The sequence below is a fragment of the Leucoraja erinacea genome, chromosome 9 (assembly GCF_028641065.1).
Source record: "Leucoraja erinacea ecotype New England chromosome 9, Leri_hhj_1, whole genome shotgun sequence".
Classification (NCBI taxonomy): domain Eukaryota; kingdom Metazoa; phylum Chordata; class Chondrichthyes; order Rajiformes; family Rajidae; genus Leucoraja; species Leucoraja erinaceus.
The window spans coordinates 24,580,057-24,604,898 of NC_073385.1; the positions used below are offsets into that span (position 1 = coordinate 24,580,057).

General features: G+C 43.6%; 2 protein-coding genes across 7 annotated transcripts in view; one reads left to right on the forward strand and one right to left on the reverse strand.

Annotated features, from left to right (window-relative positions):
- im:7136021 (uncharacterized) overlaps positions 1 to 24,842 on the forward strand; it is a 168,711-nt gene that overhangs the window by 42,304 nt on the left and 101,565 nt on the right. The gene's annotated exons all lie outside the window — the stretch shown is intronic.
- The window catches only part of mis18bp1 (MIS18 binding protein 1), a 58,973-nt gene that overhangs the window by 32,993 nt on the left and 1,138 nt on the right, over positions 1 to 24,842 (reverse strand). Inside the window, exons 2-5 of one of the 2 annotated variants that reach the window (XM_055640373.1) lie at positions 20,256 to 20,870; positions 12,730 to 12,888; positions 10,020 to 10,504; positions 731 to 807 (exon numbers count right to left, since the gene is read on the reverse strand). In XM_055640373.1, coding sequence (XP_055496348.1) covers positions 731 to 807; positions 10,020 to 10,504; positions 12,730 to 12,888; positions 20,256 to 20,870 — 1,336 coding nt within the window. The remainder of the gene's footprint in view (positions 1 to 730; positions 808 to 10,019; positions 10,505 to 12,729; positions 12,889 to 20,255; positions 20,871 to 24,842) is intronic. The other variant, XM_055640374.1, reaches the window with a different exon arrangement.

The following is a 24,842-nucleotide window of genomic DNA, read 5'->3' on the forward strand; positions in this document are numbered from 1 at the left end:
AAAAACCATTAACACCTATAAGTTAGGGAGATGGATAGGAGACTCCATGGCAGCAATGGCAATGGGAAAACAGTCTGGGAGTAATTCAATTATAGAATTGTAAGAAAAATCGACTTACTTATGCATTTTGTACAGGTAATATCATTGGGATCAGAGCGAGTACAATATAGATTACTATTTCTAGCAGTCGTTTCTAGTAATAATTCAAATTGGGAAAAAGTAGAGTCATGATAACACATTTCTAAATAATCAACTTACATAATGATTTGTTTCTGGAAGTTACAGTGGTGGAGAAGCAGCGCCACGCAAATTGAATGATTTGATTTTGACTTATTTAGTTTTTTTAGATGGAAATGTTTCTCTGATGTCTTGGTTTTTTAAGATATTTTGTTTCTTTAATGGTTTGACTTCTTCTTGTTGTTTAGTTCAACCAGAAAGACCTGGGCTTTGAGCTCTACACAATGCTGATTGATCTCAACCTGGACGTTTAAAAATTCTCATTACAAGGGGAACTTAGCCAGAAGATCTAAATTATGCAAAAATGATTTCCTACTGAATACCATATTGGGTAGAACAAAATTCAGATCTTTCTGGCTCATCATCTGCCAACACGGCATCTAACTCAGATAGACCATAAGCAAAGTGTCTCACAATAGAGGGGGGGGGGAGAGAGATGGGAAGGTGTTTAAAAAAAGGGACTAAGTTCTGATCAAAACAAATGGTTAATTACCTTTTTCCTTCAACACAAATTTCCTTGCTGCTTTTTATTTGCTGGATGATCCAATTTGTCAGTGTAATCTTCTTTTCCTATATATTTAGAGAATTATATTACACAGATATATCATTAAAGAATCTATCACACTTGAAAATATTAACCAGATAATTAGCAAGTTTGCAGATGATACAGATGTGGAAGGTTTTACAGATAGTGAATATGGTTGTGAAAAATTGCATCAGGACCTTGATCGATTGGCCAAGTAGGCTGAAGAATGGTTGATGGAATAATGTGTGGTGTAACATTTTGGGAAGTTTAACAAGGGCAGGACCTACACAGTGAATGGTGGGACTCTGGGTAGTGTTGTAGAGAAGAGGGATCTAGGAGTGCAGGTGCATAGTTCCCTGAAGGTGGAGTCATAGAACATAGAACATAGAAAATAGGTGCAGGAAGAGGCCATTCGGCCCTTCGAGCCAGCACTGCCATTCATTGTGATCATGGCTGATCGTCCCCAATCAATAACCCATGCCTGCCTTCTCCCCATATCCCTTGATTCCAGCAGCGCCATGAGCTCTATCTAGTCGCAATTACAGCGCATTCAGAAAGTATTCAGACTTGTTCACTTTTTCCACAATTTGTTACGTTACAGCCTTATTCTAAAATGGATTATATTCTTTTTTTGTTATCATCAATCTACACACAATGCCCTATAATAAAAAAAAGCAAAAACAGGTGTTCAGAAATTTAGTAATTAAAAAGAAATAACTGAAATATCACATTTACACAAGTATTTAGACCCTTTACTCAGTACTTTGTTGAGGCACCTTTGGCAGCGATTACAGTGTCAAGTCTTCTTGGGTATGACGCTACAAGCTTGCAGGGCACTCACTTAACTTTTTTTCCCTGTTGCCAGTCTGTTTTTAGGTTGCCAAATAACAGTTTAGTTGGTCATTTAAGACGGTTTGCATGACGCGTGCTATAATGTGCTCGGACGAAGTGTAGTTACCAGTCGGAATTATGCTCAATGAAGCATTCACATATTATGTTCAAGAAGGAACTGCAGATGCTGGAAAATCTAAGGTAGATAAAAGTACTGGAGAAACTGATAAAGTCTGAAGAAGGGTTTTGGCCCAAAACGTTGCCCATTTCCTTCGCTCCATAGATGCTGCCGCATCCACTGAGTTTCTCCAGCACGTTTGTCTACATTCACATATTATTTCTGCTTCAAATAACTCACAAACTAAACATATTCACCAATCAAGACATGATATATACCACAATGACATGCAGCAAAATTATAATACAATATCTCAACTCTTTTTACACATTGCAATTAATGCAATTTCTATTAGTTCTTTCCACTTCCAAATAAAAATGTGGTTGGATTATTCAGCATATTATCAACCTGTGTCAATAAAATCCTGGACCATGGTAACATATATGCTTAACCATGCACACTACAGATTGATGCAAGCATGTTTTCTGTGAAGGATCGAAAATTACCATGACATGGCCATAACATGGGTCGTTATTGCTATTGGCACAGAAACACTCTGGCTTCCCACATAATTTATCCATAACAAAATATACAGGTTGCAAGGAAATTTCTAAAGGCATTTTATGATAATAGCTGTTAAAACCGACTGACAGGTTAAACATTACACTAACTGACAAGAGATGGCCAAATGACATAACTGCAGCAAATGTTCTTTTGGTAATATGTTTAATGGTGTCAAAATAAATAATAACATTGGGAATTGAAACACATTTGATTGCATTCCTTTATCAAACATAGTCAATGTTTGCTCTGAAGACCATGAATCACAATAGGGTGTGTGAATCAATGCGGGGTGGATAGATGGCGTGGGATGGGGGGGGGGTTGAGAAGGCAATTGGATGGATTGAGGCGGGAATTAGTACGTGTTGGTTGGAGTACGTAAAATTGTGAGGGGAGAGCACGGGGGATGTCAATGGGGGGGGGATCAGTATGGGATGGAGGGGGGGGGGAGAAGGCAATGGGGGTGGATGGATCAATGAGGCAGGATGATGAATAGATTGAATTAGCACAGGGGGTCAGTGAGGACGGAGGGCATGGGGATCAGTTGGTTGGGGGGGGGGGGGGGGGGGGGGGGGCAGAGGAGGTGGGGAGGAAGGAAGGTGGAGTACGTAAAATTGTGAGGGGGGAGCACGGGGGATGTCAAAGGGTGTTGAATGGGGGGGGCCCAGTATGGGATGGCTAGGGGGGGGGGGCGATCAGTACAGGATGAATGGGGTGCAGTAGACAAATAGGATGGAGAGACGGCAAGGTGAGGTGGGCCTCGGCGTGCGGAGGGGTGAATAGATTGTGTGGGTGGGCAGGTTATCAGGGCGATAGGGGCTGCACCGCCAGGGCTTTCAGTCTCGAGGAAGGCTGAATAGAGAGGGAGGGCACGGGGATCAAGAGGGGGATGGCGAGGACTGGGGGGCCCAGCTCTGATAAGAGGGGTGGAGGGGGGGGGGCGTCAAGAGAGAGAGGTGCACAACCTTTTATCCGGCCTTGGGGGCTTAAGGGGAAGAGGAGATGGCTGGGCAGGAAGGAAGGTCATATCGCTCGCAAGTTTGCGACATTCCGGCAGTTACATCGCCCAATGCTACCTTGGAATGTCCCTGGCCATTCGCCAAGTGCTTAGCCGCCAAAGAGGTGAGGTACTGGTGTAGGATTTTCTCGCCCACCGCCTCCCTGTCCTCCGCCAGCTGACAGCAAGGTGTGGGGCTGAGCGGTGCAGCTCAAAGATCCTATAGCTATAGGATCTTTGTTGGGTGGGCTGCAGCTGGATCTCAGAGTGGCCGGCGGAAGGAGGCTGCGTGAACTGCTCCCCGCTGTAGCGGCCCATCGGGGAGCTCTCCCTTTCCCTCCTGTCCAGGGGGTGGCCTCTCCCAGCCGCACCCGCTCTCTGTGAGTCTCTGGGATCTCCGTGCTTGCAGCCTCGGCGTGCTGTAGAGGGGTTGTTTTGAAAGCCCCTCATCCGCAACCCCTAGACCAAGACGCACCTTGCACATTGGCTTGTTTGCAGGCAGCGACCGTGCTTGCAGTTATCTGGGCGATAGCGGCCCCCGCGTCGGTGCAATGGGCGGGGAGCTGGAGAGGGGAGGGGAGGCAAATCCGTCAACGGCGCTTTCAAAACAACCCCTCTCGCACGTTAAGGCCGGGAGGAGGGAGGGAGAGGGAGAGGGAGGCCTCCTTCAGCCGGACGGGGTGCAGGAGGAAGAGGCGGTGGAGCCGCTGTCGCGGCCGCTGCTGCCACTGTTCGGGGCCCGTCGTTCGCTCTGATCCTTCGTCACCACGCACCTAGTATCTTTGCCTCGCAATCCAGCTGCTGCCGACACGAAACGTTCCTTTTCCCAGAGATGCTGCCTGACCCGCGGTGATACTACAGTTTTTCTGTCTATCGGTATAAACCTGTATCTGCTTGCCAAGCCGGGCAAAATGACTCGGCGTTTAGGTTGCCCGGCAGCACTTTGGGTGGTCAATGGCACCCGGGCAACTGCTAATTTCGAGCCCTGGCTAGGCACACCTGAATTCTGGTAATTTCTCCCATTCTTCTCTGCAGATTCTCTCAAGCTTTGTCAGATTCGATGGGCAGCGTCGATGCACAGCTATTTTCAGGTTCTTCCAGAGATGTTCGATCGGGTTCAAGACCGGGCTCTGGCTGAGCCACTCAAGGACATTCAGACTTGTCACGAAGCCACTCCTGCATTGTCTTGGCTGTGTGCTTAAGGATGTTGTCCTGTTGGAAGGTGAACCTCCGCCCCAGACCTCAGTCCAGAACGCTCTGGAGCAGGTTTTCATCAAGGATCACTCTGTACTTTGCTCTGTTCAACTTTCCCTCCATCCAGACTAGTCTCCCAGATCCTGCCGCTGAAAAACATCCCCACAGCATGATGCTGCCACCACCGTAGGTATTTTGTATTGACCAGGTGATGAGTGGTGCCTGGTTTCCTCCAGACATGACGCTTGGCATTCAGGCCAAAAAGTTCAATCTTAGTTTCATCAGACCAGAGAATCTTGTTTCTCATGGTCCGTTTGTCCTTTAGGTGCTTTTTGGCAAACTCCAAGTGGGCTGTCATGCGCCTTTTACTGAGGAGTGATTTCTGTCTGGCCACTCTACCATAAAGGCCTGATTGGTGGAGTGCTGCAGATATAGTTGTTCTTCTGGGTAGTTCTCCCATCTCCACAGAGGAACTCTGGAGCTCTGTCAGAGTGACCATCGGGTTCTTGGTCAACTCCTGACCAAGGCCCTTCTTCCCTGATTGCTCAGTTTGGCCGGGAGGCCAGCTCTATGAAGAGTCCTGGCAGTTCCAAAGTTCTTCCATTTAAGAATGACGGAGACCACTGTGCTCTTCGGGACCTGCAATGCTGCAGAAATTGTTTTATACCCTTCCCCAGATCTGTGTTTCGACACAATCCTGTCTCGGAGGTCTATGGCCAATACCTTCGTCTTCATGGCTTGGTTTTTGCTCTGACATGCACTGTCAACTGTAGGACCTTATATAGACAGGTGTGTGCCTTTCTAAATCATGTCCAATCATTTTAATTTACCACTGGTGGACTCTAATCAAGTTGTAGAAACACCTCAAGAATAATCAATGGAAACAGGATGAGCCTAAGCTCAATTTTGAGTGCCATAGCAAAGGGTCTGGATACTTATGTAAATGTGATATTCCTGTATAATTACTTTGCAAAAATTTCTAAACACCTGTTTTCGCTTTTTCTGTTATGGGGTATTGTGTGTAGATTGATGATTAAAAAAAAATGTAATCCATTTTAGAATAAGGCTGTAGCATAACAAAATGTGGAAAAAGTGAAGGCGTCTGAATACTTTCTGAATGCACTGTAGATCGGGTGGTCAAAAAGGCTTTTAGCACGTTGGCCTTCATCAGCCAGAGCATGGAGTATAGAAGTTGGGAGGTCATGTTGCACTAATATAAGACGATGGTGAGGCCACATTTAGAGTATTGTGTTTAGTTCTGGGCACCATGTTATAGAAAAGATGTCGTCACGCTGGAAAGGGTACAGAGAAGATTTATAAGGATGTTGCCAGGACTAGAGGGTCTGAACTATAGGCAGAGGTTGAGTAGGTTGGGACACTATTCCTTGGAGCGAGGAGGATGAGGGGTGTTAGATCATGAGAGGAATAGATCGGGTAGATGCACAGAGTCTCTTGCCCAAAATAGGTGAATCGAGTACCAGAGGACATAGGTTTAAGGTGAAGGGGAAAAGATTTGATAGGAAACTGAGGGGTATTTTTTCCACACAGAGGCTGGTGGATATATGGAACAAGCTGCCAGAGGAGGCAGGGACTATCCCCACTTTTAAGGAACAGTTAGACAGGCACATGGATAGGATAGGTTTGGAGGGATATGGACCAATATGGCTGGCAGGTGGGAATAGTGTAGCTGGGCGAGTTGGGCCAAAGGTCCTGTTTCCATACTGTATCACTCTATAACTCTAATTAAATTATTAGACATAGAAGATCTCCTTCAAGAGATGTTCATTAATAAATTATCTGCTAATTATGTGGGTGACTTCTAGTAGCCACTAATAATTTTACATATTGTAAGTCACCTGTTAATCAATATCCATCTCTTGAAGAATAATGTACCCGTTCAAGGAAGCTTGGCTTTCCTCATTCAAAATTGGAGGTTAATTAAAAGGTGACATAATCTCCAAATTTAGCAATAAATTGCTCACCATTTATTACTTCAAAAAAATCCACAAGGAATGAAATATTTACTTTGCAAGAATACAATTCATCTTGAGTACAAAAATCTATTGATAACCTTGAACATGATCTATAACTGTGCACCAATGCAATTCAGGAGTAAAAAGACTATAGCACACTACAGGAACAGGCCCTTTGGCACAAAAAGACAACGCTGATCATGAATCTTAAACACCTCTATCAGATCTGCTTCCAGCAGAACCCCTAGTAGTGTATCCAGACACTGTAAATGGCACAATTGTAATCATTCACCGTCTTTCCGCTGACTGGATAGCACACAAAAAAGGCTTTTCACTGAAAATAAACAATGAAAACAATCCATTTATACAACCTATCCTTGCAGCTAATACCTTCTAATCCATTTTTGGTAAACCTCTGCACTCTCTCCAAAAGCCTTACATCCTTCCTGTGATGAGGCAACTAAAACGGCACCCAATACTCCAAATGCGACTTAACTAAAACTTTATAAAGCTGCAATATGACTTCCTGACTCCTATACTTCATGCCTTGATCAATGAAGGCAAGTGTACCATATGCCTCCTTTACAACTCTATTTAATTGCATTGCCACTTTTGGGGAGCTGTTGACTTGGGCCACAAGATTCTTCTGTACATCAATCTGTTAAGGCCTTGCCATTAACTGAACACTTTCTCCTCACACTTGACCTCCCAAATTTCACCACCTCACACTTGCTTGGTTTAAACGCCATCTGACATTTATTCGCCCCATATCTTTAACTGATCTAACTGCCGCTGGATCCATTGTCAACTTTCCTCACTGTTTCCAACACCACTAACTTTGGTGTAGACTGTAAACCTACTAACAAACTAACTATGTTTACAGCCACGTTATTATGACAAACAATAGAAGTCCCAGCACAGACTCTTGTAGAATATTCCAAAAATTCACAACCCCAAGATCAGAAATTTCTCCTCAGCTTAGACATAAAACAATGCATCTCGACAATGTACTCTCTAGACAGATAAAATGGCACAGGAACACAGCAAGTAAAGCTGATGCCTCAACTCCAACAACCTGCATGCAATCCTGATCTCTGGTGTTGTCCATGTGCAGCTTGCACATTCTCTTTTTGACTGAGGGTTTACCCGTAGTGCTACAATTTCCTCCGACACTCCTTGGCAGGTGCGAATTGACATGTTAAATGGCCACTGTGAAATGCTGCTAGTATGTGCATGAGTGATAGAATCTACAGGGAGTTTTGGTGAGATTAAAACAGAATTAAACTAAATTACTACTTGACTGTCAGTGAGTTGCACTGAGGGGTCTATTTCAATGATTTTATGAAAATGAATTTCAATACATCAATCTCGCTTATCGTAACCAATGCAAAATCTTTCAGAGCAACCAAGAGTTTATCCCGCTTTGTAAAGCAAACCAAATGGTGACATTCCCCAGATAGGCACTGGAGAAGCTATCAGCTCTACATATTATTTCGAAACACAGGGACAGTTCTGTATGAATCAAAAAACCTCCATTCTGAAGAAATAAACACCTGTAATCAATTAGTACAGGTGCACAACCTTTTATCCGAAGTTCCAAATAACGAAAAGCTCCGAATAGCGGACATTTTTTCGGTCCTTGAAGAAAGGTCCTTGAAGACGTTCACCGAGGGCGGCCCGCAGAGGTGACAGCGGAACCTCCGGTCGGTCCTCGAAGAAAGGGGAACTAAATCCCCATTCATAAAAGAGAAGGTGAGGGTATATTGCGCGGGAGGGTTAATAATTGACAATCTGCTGCTGCCTGCCCGCTGAGTTAAAAAGTTCCCACGGTAGACTCACGATACACAGTGTATCGTGAGTCTTGCGTGGGAACTTTTTAACTCAGCGGGCAGGCAGCAGCAGATTGTCGCTTCCTTCAGTTTCACCCCACCTACACCCCTCTGCTTCCCGGCCATGTGTGTGACCCCTTCCCTCCCCTCTCCAGCTCCCCGCCCATTGCACCGGCGCGGGGGCTTTGCACTGTCTTCACGTCGGAGTTGCCAGCAAGTCAGTGCCAGTCACCGGAGACGTCAGGACCAACAGGACATCGGCCCCCAGGCCCACTGCAAGCACGGAGATCCCAGAGACCCACAGCCAGCAGCAGCCCAGCCCAGTTCCAACTCCAGAGGAACACACTCCCCGTAGGGACTGAAATTGATGGTGTGCAAGGTACGTCTTGGTCTTGGGGTTGCGGATGAGGGGGCGCAGCTCGGGCTGTGACGTCTCCGGCCACCCCCCTGTACAGGAGCTGAGACTGGGAACTGTGGGGTTATTTGCAGTTGCAGAGGGAGGGGGCAAGGGCGGTACAGTTCCCAGTCTCAGCTCCATTCCAGGGGGGTGGCCAGAGACGTCAGGACCAACGGGACACCGCCTGCAAGCACGGAGATCCCAGAGACTCACAGCCAGCAGCAACTCTAGCCCAGCCCCGCTCCAACTCCAGAGGAACCCGGGTTGCGGATGAGGGGGCGCAGCTCGGGCTGTGGGCGAACTGCCACTTGTCGCTGTAGCGGCGCATCGGGGAGCGGGTTCTTGTTGGTCCCGACGTCTCCGGCCATCCCCCTGGACAGGAGCTGAGAGACGTCATGACCACCAGAAGCCGCTCCCCGATGGGCCGCAACAGCGACAAGTGGCAGTTCGCCCACAGCCCGAGCTGCGCCCCCCTCATCGGGACACCGACCCCCAGGCCCACTGCAAGCACGGAGATCCCAGAGACTCACAGCCAGCAACAACTCTAGCCCAGCCCCGCTCCAACTCCAGAGGAACCCGGGTTGCGGATGAGGGGGCGCAGCTCGGGCTGTGGGCGAACTGCCACTTGTCGCCGTAGCGGCCCATCAGGGAGCGGATTCCTCTGGAGTTGGAGGGACAGGGAGACACAGCGGCTTTTGAGAATGGTGGGCAATCACTTCCAAAGATCTGCCCACACAGTCAGTACACCTCTCCTACACTTGTCTCCCGCACTAAGATCATCTCGCAGAGAATGATCCCAGCCTAACCCTCCCTATTCTCTCCTATTCTGCAAGAAAAAACTACATTGAAGACTCAAACTCGCGATCGAGTAACTGCCGGGATCGAGGCGCAAACTCGCGATCTTGCGGATATGAGCCGAGCACTCTACCACTGCGCCAGCCGTTAAAATCTACGCTAAAAATCTTCCATTCCGAAAGCCGAAAAATTCTGAATTACGAAAAGTGTCTGGTCCCAAGGCTTTCGGATAAAAGGTTGTGCACCTGTATTAGCAGTGTTCAGAACAGTATCTTATTAGCATTTTCCCAGTGGCTAAAAAAAAATAAAACATTTATCATGGTTATACAGTAATTTTGCTAAATATTTCAACTGTTGCACATATTCCAGATGACAAAAATTAGGTTCTGCATAATTTTTCCATTCATAAATCTTAAATTTCTTGTAAGGTGCTGAATTTGCAATATTCTCTTAATTCTGGAACCACGATACCACAAATGAAAGGACTTTTTGATTAAAAAGAATTGTCATACGTTAGTTATTATTTTTTTTTAAAATAACCAATTTGTTAATTTTACTTACCCCTTTCCTTTTGGGACTATCAACGTTGTTAGGATTTGGTTTTCCATGTTCAACCTCTGCCTCTTTTCTGGGTATAGTGATCTTTGGTGATCTCAGCAAAATAGTGCACAGTTCCTTACATCCTTCAATGTCTTTATTAGCTTCTTCATTTTTTGTTTGCACTGTATTTTTATTTGGATAAGCACCCTTTTGTAAAGAAGTGGCACTGAAATTTAGAATGTCCCGGATTTCATTTTTTGCGTGGTTGGCATGAATGATGGTTGAACTTGAATTTGTAGTGGTTTGTGCGGTGAACTGTGACCTTTCATCATCACCATCATTGTCGTTATCCGAATTCAGAGAAAGAGCATCCCAATTTTCAACATTTTTGGCAGCACAATCAACATTGGACATCACCATGTTTTTTGTAGGCTGATTGGTACTTGGCATATTTGGTACTCTTGTTGAAACAGATATTCCATGATGGTCACTATGCAGCAAACCAACTAGTTGCAAAAAAATAAATACCAAGAGAAAGAAAGAAGGAATATTAGAATTACTAGAAATTCTTCCAGTGCTTAAAAGCTATGAAAATACTACAGCCAGTGATTAATTGCATCCAATTGTGCTGAAAGATGAGAGATCATGAGGCAATGACAATCATGAAGATAAAATGGGCATGGTGAATTCCTATAGTTTAAATAAAGTAACAGTGGTCATGTTCAAAATAAGGCGACAATTCACATCACACCATTAAGAATCCATTAACTGACAGCAAACCCATTATCAAGGGGGAGAAACAACTTTTTTCATCAATATAGATTTATTCGAAAATCTTTTTTGGACAATTTTCTTGGCACTTTTGAAAAATTAGCATCACGTGATAAGGTAAATGCACAAATTATGTACTTATATCTCAGGAAAAATGACATACAAATGGCTGCAAGCTAAACAAAAATATTGGTAAGAATCATATCAGATTATCAGACTGAATATGACGTCAAAAGGGTAGAGAGGAAAAGCACTTTAAGAGTAATGCTACGGTGAGAAATACTGTCAGTACCAGAAATTGCTATTGAGAATGACAATTATTTCTAATTTATAAAATGATTTGAATTGAGAAACCCCAATGCAATTGGCATGTGTTAACTAAATAAGCATTAAAATCAAAATAATAATTTTCAATGTATCTATATGAATAGAAAGCTACAAGGCAAAAGCCAGTATAAATAGACAATAGGTGCAGGAGTAGGCCATTCGGCCTTTCGAGCCAGCATCACCATTCAATGTGATCATGGCTGATCATCCCCAATAAGTACCCCGTTCCTGCCTTCTCCCCATATCCCCCGACTCCGCTATTTTTAAGAGCCCTATCTAGCTCTCTCTTGAAAGCATCCAGAGAACCCGCCTCCACCACCCTCTGAGGCAGAGAATTCCACAGACTCACCACTCTCTGTGAGAAAAAAGTGTTTCCTCGTCTCCGTTCTAAATGGCTTATTCCTTATTCTTAAACTGTGGCCCCTGGTTCTGGACTCCCCCAACATCGGGAACATGTTTCCTGCCTCTAGCCTGTCCAAACCCTTAACAATCTTATATGTTTCAATGAGATACCCTCTCATCCTTCTAAACTTCAGCCCAGCTGCTGTATTCTCTCAGCATATGACAGCCCAGCCATCCTGGGAATTAACCTTGTAAACTTACGCTGCACTCCCTCAATAGCAAGAATGTCCTTCCTCAAATTAGGGGACCAAAACTGCACACAATACTCCAGGTGTGGTCTCACTAGGGCTCTGTACAACTGCAGAAGGACCTCTTTGCTCCTATATTCGATTCCTCCTGTTATAAAGGCCAACATGCCATTTGCTTTCTTTACTGCCAGCTGTACCTGCATGCTTACTTTCATAGACTGATGTACAAGGACCCCCAGATCCCGTTGTACTTCCCCTTTCCCCAACTTGACGCCATTTAGATAGTAATCTGCCTTCCTGTTTTTGCTTCCAAAGTGGATAACCTCACATTTATCCGCATTAAACTTCATCTGCCATGCATCTGCTCACTCCCCCAACCTGTCCAAGTCACCCTGCATTCTCATAGCATCATCTTCACAGTTCACACTGCCACCCAGCTTTCTGTCATCTGCAAATTTGCTTTTGTTACTTTGAATCCCTTCATCCAAATCATTGATGTACATTGTAAATAGCTGCGGTCCCAGCACCGAGCCTTGAGGTACCCCCACTAGTCACTGCCTGCTATTCTGAAAGGGACCCGTTAATCCCTAATCTTTGTTTCCTGTCTGCCAACCACTTCTCTATCCTTCTCTATCTATTTCCTGTCTGCCATCCACTTCTCTATAGCACTCTACCCCCAATACCACATGCCCTAATTTTGCCCACTAATCTCCTATGTGGGACCTTTTTAAAAAAAAATGGTATGACTGACCTGGCCAGTGAATTTCACTACACCAATTGGTGTATGTGACAATAAATGAACATGAACTTATCAAATAAATATATAATATTCAAAACAAGAATGTAAAACTAAGTGTACAAACCACTTCCTCCTCTCCCCCTTATGTTGCAATATGACTATTGGTGGGCATTAATCAAAACATCGAACAAATGCAGAGCAGAATTTGAAAACCTACTTGTATAAAGCACAGTAAATTGAAAACATGTTAAGGGTCAGAATGTATGGAATATTAAAAATAAATTGTAAAATCAACTGATCATACCTTCATGTCCTGAACGTTTTAGTGCAGGTAATGGAGTACGTTGATTGTTCAATTCCACATTTTGCTTCATTTGTAAGAAGGTTTTTACTGGAGACCGTGGCATCACAGAATCATGGTTCTTCCTGTGTGCAATGTGGGATCTATTCACTGGATTGGGAACTGTGATCAATCATAAATTTACATAAGACAGGATAGAAACTGGATATTTCTATGCATATACTTTTCATTTAATGTCTGACAGGTAGACACTGATGTTTAAAACAATTAATTGTGGTTTGATGTAATGATCAATAGATGATTTATCTCATATCCCTGTTACTTCTATTAAATGCTCAAAGCCAAATCCAATAGTGAAGGGTTCAATACAAGTTGAAATTTTCTGGCAATGCACAGAATTGAATAGTATGGATCGAGGTTTTTTTTGGCTTTGCTTTATTTTTATGCAGAAATGGCCACTGTTTTTAGAAATTACATGGTGCTGCAAATTTCATGAATTACTAGCATTACAAACTAACAATATGCTATATCCAAAATGTTTCTTATCACGGGGTAATAGGCAAGGTTGTGCCTTATCACCATTGCTATTTGCCCTTATGATAGAACCACTGGCCGAAAGGATTAGAAATCACCCGAATATTCACGGATATAACACTAAGGACTCAAAGAATAAAATTTCATTATACGCTGATGATATCCTTTTATATATTACTAATACACAAACGAGTATACCCACCTTATTAACACTAATTGAGGAATTCGGCTCTTTTTCAGGATATAGAATTGGAATAAAAGTGAAATTATGTCTTTAAAACCACAGGATTCGAGACACTTACTAAAATTCCCCTTCAAAATTGCAACAGAAAAATTCAAGTATCTGGGTATTCAAATTACGAGAAGACACAAATCATTATTTAGTGCCAATTTTATGCCACTATTAAATAAACTGAATGATATGATTAAATTTTGGAAAACGCTCCCGCTCTCATTGATAGGTAGAATTAACACTATAAAAATTACTTTCTTACCACAATTAATATATTTGTTTCAAGCGATCCCAATATATATTCCAAAATATTTTTTCAAAAAACTAGATTCTACTATCACTAATTTTATATGGGATTACAGAGCACACAGAATTCAACTAAACCATTTGTGTAAACCTAAAGAAGTTGGGGGTTTATCATTACCTAACTTTATGTATTACTACTGGGCAGTGCATATTAAGAACATAATGTATTGGTTGGATAGTTCCACTCAGCAGTTGGAGTGGATAAGAATGGAGAAAGAGGAGTGCTATCCGCACGATATAGGAACGATCTTGCTCTCACCAATAAAATTGAATAGTATAATATATAAGAAGAACCCAATTATTCACAATACAATAAGAATTTGGAAACAAATGAAAGTATCCTTGAAATTAAATAATCTATCAGTACTAACCCCACTATTGAACAACCCCGCATTCAAACCATCTCTCATCGACAAAACATATCAACAATGGGATAGATTGGGGATTAGGAAAGTATGGGGTATGTATGAATTTTGGCAAACTGTTATCATTTCAACATTTAAAATTAAAATTTAAACTGAAGGATAATCAATATTTTAAATATATACAGATATGTGACTTTATGAAGAAATATACACATAAATTTCAAACTATATTTTTAGATCCTTTAGAAGAAGCAATGAATATTAAGGCTGATTCACAAAAACTAATATCATACTTTTATAATAATATATTAAATAGAGAATTACCCTCAACAGAAGCACTAAGAGAAGAGTGGGAACATGAGCTAATGATAAAGATCTTGAAGGATAGATGGGAAAAGTATCTGATGAACACACATAATTGTTCTATTAATGCAAGACATAATTTAATTCAATTCAAATTATTACATAGACTATATTATTCAAAAACGCGGTTGAATAAATTTTATCCAAACGTCTCTCCCAGATGCGATAAATGTTTGTTTCAAAACGCTAATATAACACATTCATTTGTAGGATGTACAAAGCTGAATAAGTTTTGGAGTGATATATTTGATATATTTACAAAGCTTTTCAAGTCCACAATAGAACCTAAAACAGAATGGATTATATTTGGAATAATAGTAGAAGATATCAATTTAAATAAAGACCAAAACGTTTTTTTTAAATTATGGGTTAATAATTGGAAAGAAATGAATACTTAAAGTTTGGAAAAATACAACCATATCAACTGTTAAAATGTGGATTAGGAATATGATGGACATAGCACGCTTGAAGAAATGAGACTCCGACTAATAGATAAATATGACCAATTCTTAAGGAGTTGGTCTCCTTTCATCGACTTTTTGGAATCATGTGATGCAGCGGTACCGTAAAGATTGCTGATTTCAGTTCATGCTAATCTACATCTCCGAATAAAGATTTGAAAAATTCTCTTTTAAGGGGCCTTCTCTTCTATTTCTACTTCCCACTTTTTCTTTTTTTTTTATATACACACTTCACGTTTTTCTATTCTCTATCATCTATTTATCCACTTTTTCCCCTTTCTATTGTTTTCTTTTTCTTGACTTGCTTACTTCCTTCTCAAAACATAAAACTAGAGGTTGTACATAGAATGGATTACGGTATGACATAGTTGGCACCTAAAATTAGGTTCCACTGTACTGTTTTGTACTGTATTAACTTCTAATAAAATAAACAAAAAAAAAAAAGAAAAAAAAGAAACAAATTTTTCATATTTATTCTGTTAGTCAAAGAACATTTGTGCTGCTTGGACAAGATTTCATATATCGACAGAATGTTGCTACACTTCGGGATTTTCTAATGTGTAGGAAGGAAATGCAGATTTAAACCGAAGATAAACACAATAAACTGGAGTAATTCAGCAGGACAGGAGAGAGGAGGACTGGGTGACATTTCGGGTCGAGATCCTTCTTCAGACTGGTTAGGGATAAGGGAAACGAGAGATATAGACGGTGATGTGGAGAGATAAAAAACAATGAATGAAAGATATGCAAAAAAGTAACGATGATTAAGGAAACAGGCCATTGTTAGCTATTTGTTAGATAAAAACGAGAAGCTAATGCGACTTGGGTGGGGGAGTGATAGAGAGAGGGAATGCCGAATTTTCTAATCATGAGCTGTGAAGAAACAAAAAGCCGGTTCTGTGATCTAAAGAACTGGGGTGCTATTTGGACGACGTTACACTGAGATAATAATCGATATTAATGGTTATAGATCATAACTGAGTTCCTATAACAAATAACGTGATGATCTCAAATGGATTTAGCCTTATAATGATGCAAATCATATGGTCTGGTGCTTGGAATGAAGACATTTAGGTTGGCTCTTTGGTAGGCCCAATTAATTCAATCCATATACTCTTCTCCCACCTCTTGCCCATAGATTTGTATTTTTTGCTGTATTTAAATATGAATCCTATACTTATTCTGATTTTTTAGACAGTAAACAATTGATAATAGGTGCAGGAGTAGGCCAATCGGCCCTTCGAGCCAGCATTGCCATTCACTGTGATCATGATTGATCATCCACAATCAGTACCTCGTTCCTGCCTTCTCCCCATATCCCTTGACTGCTATCTTTAAGAACTCTAACTCTCTCTTGAAATCATCCAGAGAATTGGCCTCCACTGCCTTCCAAGGCAGAGAATTCCACAGATTCACAGCTCTCTGGGTGAAAAAGTTTCTCCTCATCTCCGTTCTAAATTGCCTACCCTCTATTCTTAAACTGTGGCGCCTGGTTCTGGACTCCCCCAACATCGGGAACATGTTTTCTGCCTCTAGCGTGTCCAATCCCTTAATAATCTTATAAGTTTCAATAAGATCCCCTCTCATTCTTCTAAATTCCAGTGTATACAAGCCCAGTTGCTCCATTCTTTCACCATATGACAGTCCCGCCATCTTAGGAATTAACCTCGTGAACCTATGCTGCACTCCCTCAAAAGCAAGAATGTCCTCCCTCAAATAGAGACCAAAACTGCACACAATACTCCGGGTGTGGTCTCACTAGGGCCTTGTACAACTGCAGAAGGACCTCTTTGCTCTTATACTCAACTCCTCTTGTTAAGAAGGCCAACATGCCATTAGCATTCTTCATTGCCTGCTGTACTTGCATGCTTACTTTCAGTGACTGATGAACAATTACACCCTGATCTTGTTGTACAGGGCTCGAAATTAGTGGTTGACTGGGTGCCAATGACGCCCAAAGTGCCGCCGGACATCCTAAACGCCGAGTCATTTTGCCCGGCTTGGCACTGCAGATACTGGTTTATACCGAAGATAGACACAAACTACTGGAGTGACTCAGTGGGTCAGGCAGCATCTATGGAGAAAAGGAACATGGCGTTTCGTGTCGGCGACGGCTGTAGTGCAGGGCAAAGATACCAGGTGCGGGTCAAAGAAAATGACGGGCCCCGCACAGCAGCAGCAGCTCCTCCTCCTCCTGCATCCCGCCCGCCCTGATAGAGGCCGCTGCTTCCAAATCTGCTAACAGCGATAACCGCTTTCAAAACAAACCCTCTCGCACGGCGAGGCCGGGAGGAGGAAGGGGGATGCCTCCCTCCACCGTCTGAAGCAGCTGCACCAAAGATCCTATAGCTATAAGATCTTTGAGTTGCACCGCTCGGCCCGCATCTTCCTGTTGGCTGGCGGAGGAGGGGAGGCGGTGGCGAGGAGATCCCAACCGCCTCCCCCTTTGGCGGCAGCACTTGACAGTGGACAGGGACGGCCAAGGCAGAGGGGCGATGTTGTCCGAGGTGCGCTGACCTCCCTCCCCACCTCCCCCTCTTTCTCGTACGCCCCCCTCCACCCCTCATATCCTGAGACCCCTCCTCACCATCCCGTACTGACCCCCCTTCCCGCCTCTATGTCCTCACTGACATCCCCTGTGCTTCCCTCCCCCAATCTATTCATCCTGCGCTGATCACCCCTTGCACCTCGCATTGATTCTCCTGCCACCCCCTCATCCATCCTACACTGGTCCCCCAATTCATCCTGTACTGACCCCCCTTCCCATTCATCCCGCACTGCTACCCCCATGCATCCTGCCCTGCTCCCCCCATGCATCCTGTACTGATCCCCCCATGTACTGATCCCCCATCCATCCTGTGCTGATCTTCCCATTCATCCTGTACTTACCCACCCTCCATTTATCCTTCACCGCTCTCCCCTATCCATCCTGCAGTGATCTGCCCATTCATCTTTTAATGATCCCCCCCCATTCATCTTTTACTGATTCCCCCCCCCAATGTATAGGAGATCCAAACCGCCTCCCCCTTTGTGGCTGAGCACTGCCCCTCCCCTTGTGTGATTTTGGAGCTGTTTGGAGGGGGCAGTTTAGGGGCGATAGTTGTCCGAGGATGCGCTGACCTCCCAGAGAATCGCCACCTCCCCCTCTTTTAGTTTACGCCCCCTCCACCCCTAGATATAATCCTGAAAAGCTCCTCACCATCCCGTACTGACCCCCATTTATAAAGCCTCTATTCAGTCCTCACTGACATCCCCTGTGCTATAATTATAATTTTCTATAGCGATAGCTCATCCTGCGCTTTTCACCCCCAGCATTTTTCTCGCATTGATTCTCCTGCCACCCCCTGTCAACATTCTAAACCTGGTCCCACATGAACCACTAGAAAACCTGTACTGACAGCCCTAAATTCCTTCCATTTGGCCTATCCCGCAATGTAAATTGCTACCCCCATGTTATATCCTGAATTGCTCCCCCCATGGATCCTGGCTACTGATCCCCCAATCCATCCTGTGTGCTTTTGATATCTTAAGATCATTCTTCCTGTACTTACCCATTGAAAATCCAAGATGCTATTTATCCTGGTCACCGATACTCCCTATCCAAAGTGAATCCTGCAGTGAAAACTGCCCATTCATCTTTAAATTGCAGACTGATTTTTTAAATCCCCCAATGTATCTTGTACTGATCCACTCATTCATCCTGTACTGATCCCCTCATTCATCCTGTACTGATCCCCTCATTCATCCTGTACTGATCCCCTTATTCATCCTGTACTGATCCCATCATTCATCCTGTAGTGATCTCCCATTCATCCTGCACAGGCCCTCCGATCCACACTGTACTGACCAGGCATGTGCCGTCAGGGTAGGCAAGGTAGGCACTGCCTACCCTAACTAAAAGTATAAAATGGTAATTACTAAATATAAATAGTAAAAGCATGGGAGAATTATGCCTATCTAAGAGATCGATCTCTTTGGTAGGCATAATTCTCCATGTCTTTCAACCGCAGCACTTGTAACCCTTGAAGGTCTGTGCAGCCCACGTGCCGTCAGCGCTGCTTGAAGCCGTCAATTTCAAGCGGGGCTGAAGGCAGATGAAATTCTGCCTTTGCAGCACTGCGCAGGCGCAGCAGCCTACTGCGCAAGTGCAGCGCTAGTTTCTTGGCGGAATTTTCAAATATGGATTGTCATTATTTTAAGTGTATCTTAGGAAACAGGGAGAGAGGAATGGACCTGCGAGTCAGGTCGCCCGGCCACACCGCTCGCAAGACCTTTGAAAAAAAAAAACACTCTGTCTTCTAGCTCGCGCTGCAAGTGACGTCACCCCCCCCCCCCCGTGTTTTGCAGCCGGAAGCGAGGGATTATTGCGTTCGGGAACCAGCCCCCACCTCTGACAACACGCCCCCCCCCAACCCCTCAAACTCGACCCCCCTCTCTCTCTGTGCCCGTCTCCCTCTCTGAGCCCGTCTCCCTCTCTGAGCCCGTCTCCCTCTCTGAGCCCTTTTCTGTGCCTTTCTCTCTCTCTCTATCCCTCTCCCTCTCTAGCTGCGCCAGCGAGTTGGGGACTATGAGTGAGTGGATAGGGCGGGGGATGGGGTAAAAGGAGTGAATGAATAATCTATACTATAGCTAAAACTCATCTTGACCAATTGCTTTTTGTTTAATAATTTGCGCAAAAACGGTACCCTTTTTTCGCCACCTTACTCACTGTTCTCCTCTCCTCCAAGCGCACCAAGTTATGTTCCGATCGGTGGAGGATTACAAAAGTTATGAAGGTTTTAAAAATCGTGAGATCAGCAGATTGCTCTTCTCACCTGTCAGTCATCCCTTCCAGCACCCGCTGGAGAATAAAACCCCGGAGGCGGTGCTGAGTCCACAAGTGCTGATTGAGTCCGCAAGAGTGGAGTCGGGAAAGTCGCTGTATGGAGTCGGAAAAGTCGCTGTGTGGTGCTGTGGCAAATGGCCGCTGAATGGAGTCCCTCCCCCACAAACACCTCCCATCCCCCCACAACCCCTCCCCCCCACAACCCCTTCCCCACACAACCCCATCTCTCCCCCTTCCCCTCACACACTCACACACCCTCACAACCCCCTTTTCCTCCCCCCTCCCCCCTCCCCCCCCCCCCCCCCCCCCCCCCCTCCTCCTCCACCCCATCCCCCACCCCCCCCCCCACCATTTTAATTCCTTGCATGCAACTAGCAAATGGCCACACTGACAAATATTAAATATCAGATTGTAGACAATATTTAATCAATATTATTTCATACCTGCAAAGGTGTTTTTTAAGATGTGTCCATTCACAGAGGCATCAGAATGTTGATCAGTTTCGTTCAATCCATAAGTTATTTGATGATTACGATTTTCAGTTATCTGATTACAGTGAAGTTTTCCTTTCATTCTTTCAAATGTTTTGGCAGGGCTTTCTGAGATCAATTTGGATCCAATGGGTTTTAAGTGAAAATTAATATAACTTTGGTCTAACTTTACAGCTGCGGTTGAAACAGAATCCACTATGTCACTGAGTTCTGGAGAAATAACATTAAATGTCCCTTCTTTGTCTAACATTGTGGACTGAAGTTGACAATTAACACGAGGCTGTTGTTTAATGTTTAATGAGATTAAACCGAATGTGGTTGGAGGCACAGTATTGGTATCCAATTGAGGCTTTGATGAACCCCTCTGAAGTTTTTGTAATTCTTTTAAAGGGGTACCGTTTGGTATCTGATGAAGAGGAATTGCTTTCCGAGGCGTTTTTGGTCCACTGTCCATTTCAGCACTTTTGAAATTTTTCTTGGATGGAGAAACAGCCATACCTAAAATATTGTTTTCCTTATCAATTCCAACACTCTTCACAATGGGAAACTTCCATTCGGCATAGGCATCTGTAAATAATAAAAATACTGTCCAAAAAAACCTAACCTACACATTTGATAACAAATACATTATCTGTGTCATAAGGAAAAAACGAGCGGGCCTGAACATCGGGCCGCCCGTAGCAGCGACAGCAGGGGGTTCGGGAGGCCCTGACCACGGGTGAACAATAAAGTACATCAAAGAGGAGGATGACTGAACTTTGGGCCTTCCCGTACAGTGGGAAACTTTGATACTGTGTGAGGATGTTTATGTTAAAACTCACCAAAAATTTCAGAGACTACGCAAGTCTCTGCCTTATCCACTGACTTCGCCTCCACCGCCGTCTGGTGGCAAAGAATTCCACAAATTCACCACCCTCTGACTAAAGAAATTCCACCTCATCTCATTCCTAAAGGAACGTCCTTTAATTCTGAGGCTATGACCTCTAGTCCTAGACTCCCCCACAAGTAGGAGCAGAATTAGGCCATTCGGCCCATAATGTTCACATCACCATTCAACCATGACTGATCTATCTTTCCCGCCTTCTCCCCATAACCCCTGACATTCGATTTTCCAGCGTCTGCAGTTCCTTCTTGAACACTCTACTAACCAATTTTACTTTAGTACCATCTGTAAACTTGCTAATCATGCCGTATATGTTCTCAAGATGAATATATGGTAATAAAGCTAAACTGAACAGAATCAAGCCATGCTGACCATATACCTTGGTCCACACGTCAATAAGCTAAACTCCTCCGAAAAATAAATAAGTTTAACAAGCATTAAGAAATTGCAGCAAATTGTGGACGCAGCCCAGACTATCACACAAACCAACCTCCCTTCCATTGACACTATTTATACCTCAAGCTGCCTCGGCAAGGCCAGCAGCATAATCATGGACGAGTCACACCCTGGCCACTCCCTCTTCTCCCCTCTCCCATCAGGCACAAAGTACAGAAGTGTGAAAACGCACATCTCCAGATTCAGGAACAGTTTCTTCCCAGCTGTTATCAGGCAACTGAACCATCCTACCACAGCCACAGAGCAGTGCTGATCTACTATCTACCACTTTGGTGACCCCTGACTATCCTTGATCGGACTTTGCTGGCTTTACTTTGCATAAGTTATCCCCTTATCATGTATCTGTACACTGCAAATGGCTAGATTGTAATCATGTATTGTCTTTCTGCTGACTGGTTAGCATGCAACAAAAGCATTTCACTGTACCTCGGTGACAATAAACTAAACTGAACTGAAACTGAAGATAGACAAAATGCTGGAGTCACTCAGCGGGACAGGCAACATCTCTGGAGAGAAAGGAATCTGAAGGGTCTTGACCCGAAACGTCACCCATTCCATCTATCCAGAGATGCTGCCTGTCCCGCTGAGTTACTCCAGCATTTTGTGTCTATCTTCAGTTTGAACCAGCATCTGCAGTTCCTTCCTACACATAAATTAAAACTGAACTTAACTACTGGAAAATTTACAAATCCCAGCTTGTTCATTAAGGATGTACGGGGTGACGTTATCTCACCCTTACATAACGCTAAGCCTCAGCAGTGAAATCTGCACCCTGTTAGTTAAGGGTGGATCATAAATGGCAATGACACCATCACCACCCACAACCCCACAAATGATGACATCTTTAAAATATGCCCAACCGCTTCCATCTACCGTGTAATCTCACATATTGCCATGCCGATAAAACCCTGTTTCCGCAAGGCAACTACACAGAGAGAGAGAGAGAGAGAACTCCAGCACATGGAATCATATAGGCTCGGTAAGGCACTGGTAACGCTTCATTTGGAGTACTGTGAGCAATTCTGGGCACTATATCTGAGGAAGGATGTGCTGGCTCTGGAGAGGGTCCAGAGGAGGTTTACCAGGATGATCCCAGGAATTAGTATGTTGATCTATGAAGAGCATTTGTCAGCACTATACTCGCTGGAGTTTAGAACAATGAGGGGCACCTCATTGAAACATACAGAATAGTGAAAGGCTTGGATAGAGTGGATGTGGAGAGGATGTATCCACTAGTGGGAGAGTCTAGAACTAGAGGTCATAGCCTCAGAATTAAAGGACATTCTTTAAAGAAGAAGATGACGTGGAATTTCTTTAGTCAAAGGGTGGTGAATCTGTGGTATTTATTGTGGATATTTTTAAGGCAGAGATAGATTCTTGATTAGTACGGGTGTCAGGGGTTATGGGGAGAAGGCATGAGAATGTGGTTAGGAGGGGAGAGATAGATCAGCCACAATTGAATGGCAGAGTAGACATGATGGGCCGAATGGCCTAATTCTATTCCGAACTTATGATATGACATATATATTGATGCATGAATATAAATATCAGAACAGAATATAGCATTTTGTTGTAGAATATTGCCTTTGTTATAGAATAGAACATAGCACAGAAACGGGCCCTTCGGCCCACAATGTCCGCGTTGAACATGATGCAAATAACATCCAATTTCTTCATTTTATTCAGTGTTTTTTCTTAGTCATAAAGCATGGAAAGAGGCCCTTCGGCCCACCTTGCCCACCCTTTCCAGCTTGACAACATATTTCTTATAATACAGTGACCAAAACTGAACACAATACTCTACTCAATGCTTTGACTGATGAAGGCCAATGCACCAAAAGCCTTCTTGACTACCCTGTCTAACTGAGGCGCCACTTTCGAGGAGCCATGTACCTGCAATTGCATCTAGATCACAAAAATAACCTGTTTTTAAAAACACAGCAGACATCTCTCCCACATGCGAACTTTAGGTCAATTATCTGCAATAATTATATCCCTTGGCTCTAGATTCTCCTACTCTGGATGAAAGTCTCTGTGCATTTCGTTGTCTCTGTACTGTACACTGACAATGACAATTAAAATTGAATCTGAATCTGAATCTGGATTTACCCTATCAACTCCATTCATGATCTTATACACCACTATATCCTTCACTCCAAGGAATAAAGTTTTAGCCTGACAAACGTCTCCTTATAGTTCAGGCTCTCAAGGCCCGACAACATCCTCGTAAATCTTCTCTGCATTCTTTCCAGCTTAATAGTATCCTTCCTACAGCAGCATGACAAAAACGCATCACAATATTCCAAATGACCAAGGTGTTGTACAACTGTAAGATAACATCCTAACTTCTATATTCAAGACCCGTACTAATGAAGGCCAACACACCAAAACCCATCTTGACTCCCTATCTGTCGTGATGTCACTTTCAAGGAACTATGTACCCGCGCTTGTGGATCCATCTGCTCTACAACCCTTTCCATGGCCTTGCCATTCTTTGTAAAGGTCCTGCCCTGTGTTTGACTTCCCAAAATGTAATACCTCACATTTAATTAGCATTAAACTCCATTAATCATTCCTCAGACTATCTGCTCACTGATCAAGATCCTGCTGTAATTTCTGATAACCATCCACAATTCTACAATTCCACCCACTTTAATGTCATCTGCAAACTTACTAATCATGCCTTCTACATTCTCATCCAAATTATTGATATAATCAAACAGCAATGGGTGCTATCCCTGAGGGACACCACAAGTCACAGGCATCCAGTCCGAAAAACAACCTTCCACCATCACCCTCTGCTTCCTTCCATGAAGCCAATTCCCTATCCAGTCGGCTGGCTCTGTCTGGATCCCATGCAATCTAATTTTCTAGAGCAGCCTACCAAGCAGACAACGTCTATGGCTTTGCCCTCGTCAACCTTTTTGGTTATGACTTCAAAAATCTCAGGTTCGTAAGACATGATCTCACTAAACCATGCTGACGATCCAAATGCATGTATATCATAACCCTCATAATACTCTCCAGTAACCTGCCTACCAGATGTTAGGCTCACAAGTCTATAGTTCCCAGGGTTTCCTTGCTGCCCTTCTAAAATAGAGGTACAACATTAGCTGTCCTCCAGACCTCTGGTACCTCACCCATGATTTATTCTCCTTAGATCTTGTTTGTCTCAATTAATTCACCTTGTTGTACAACAT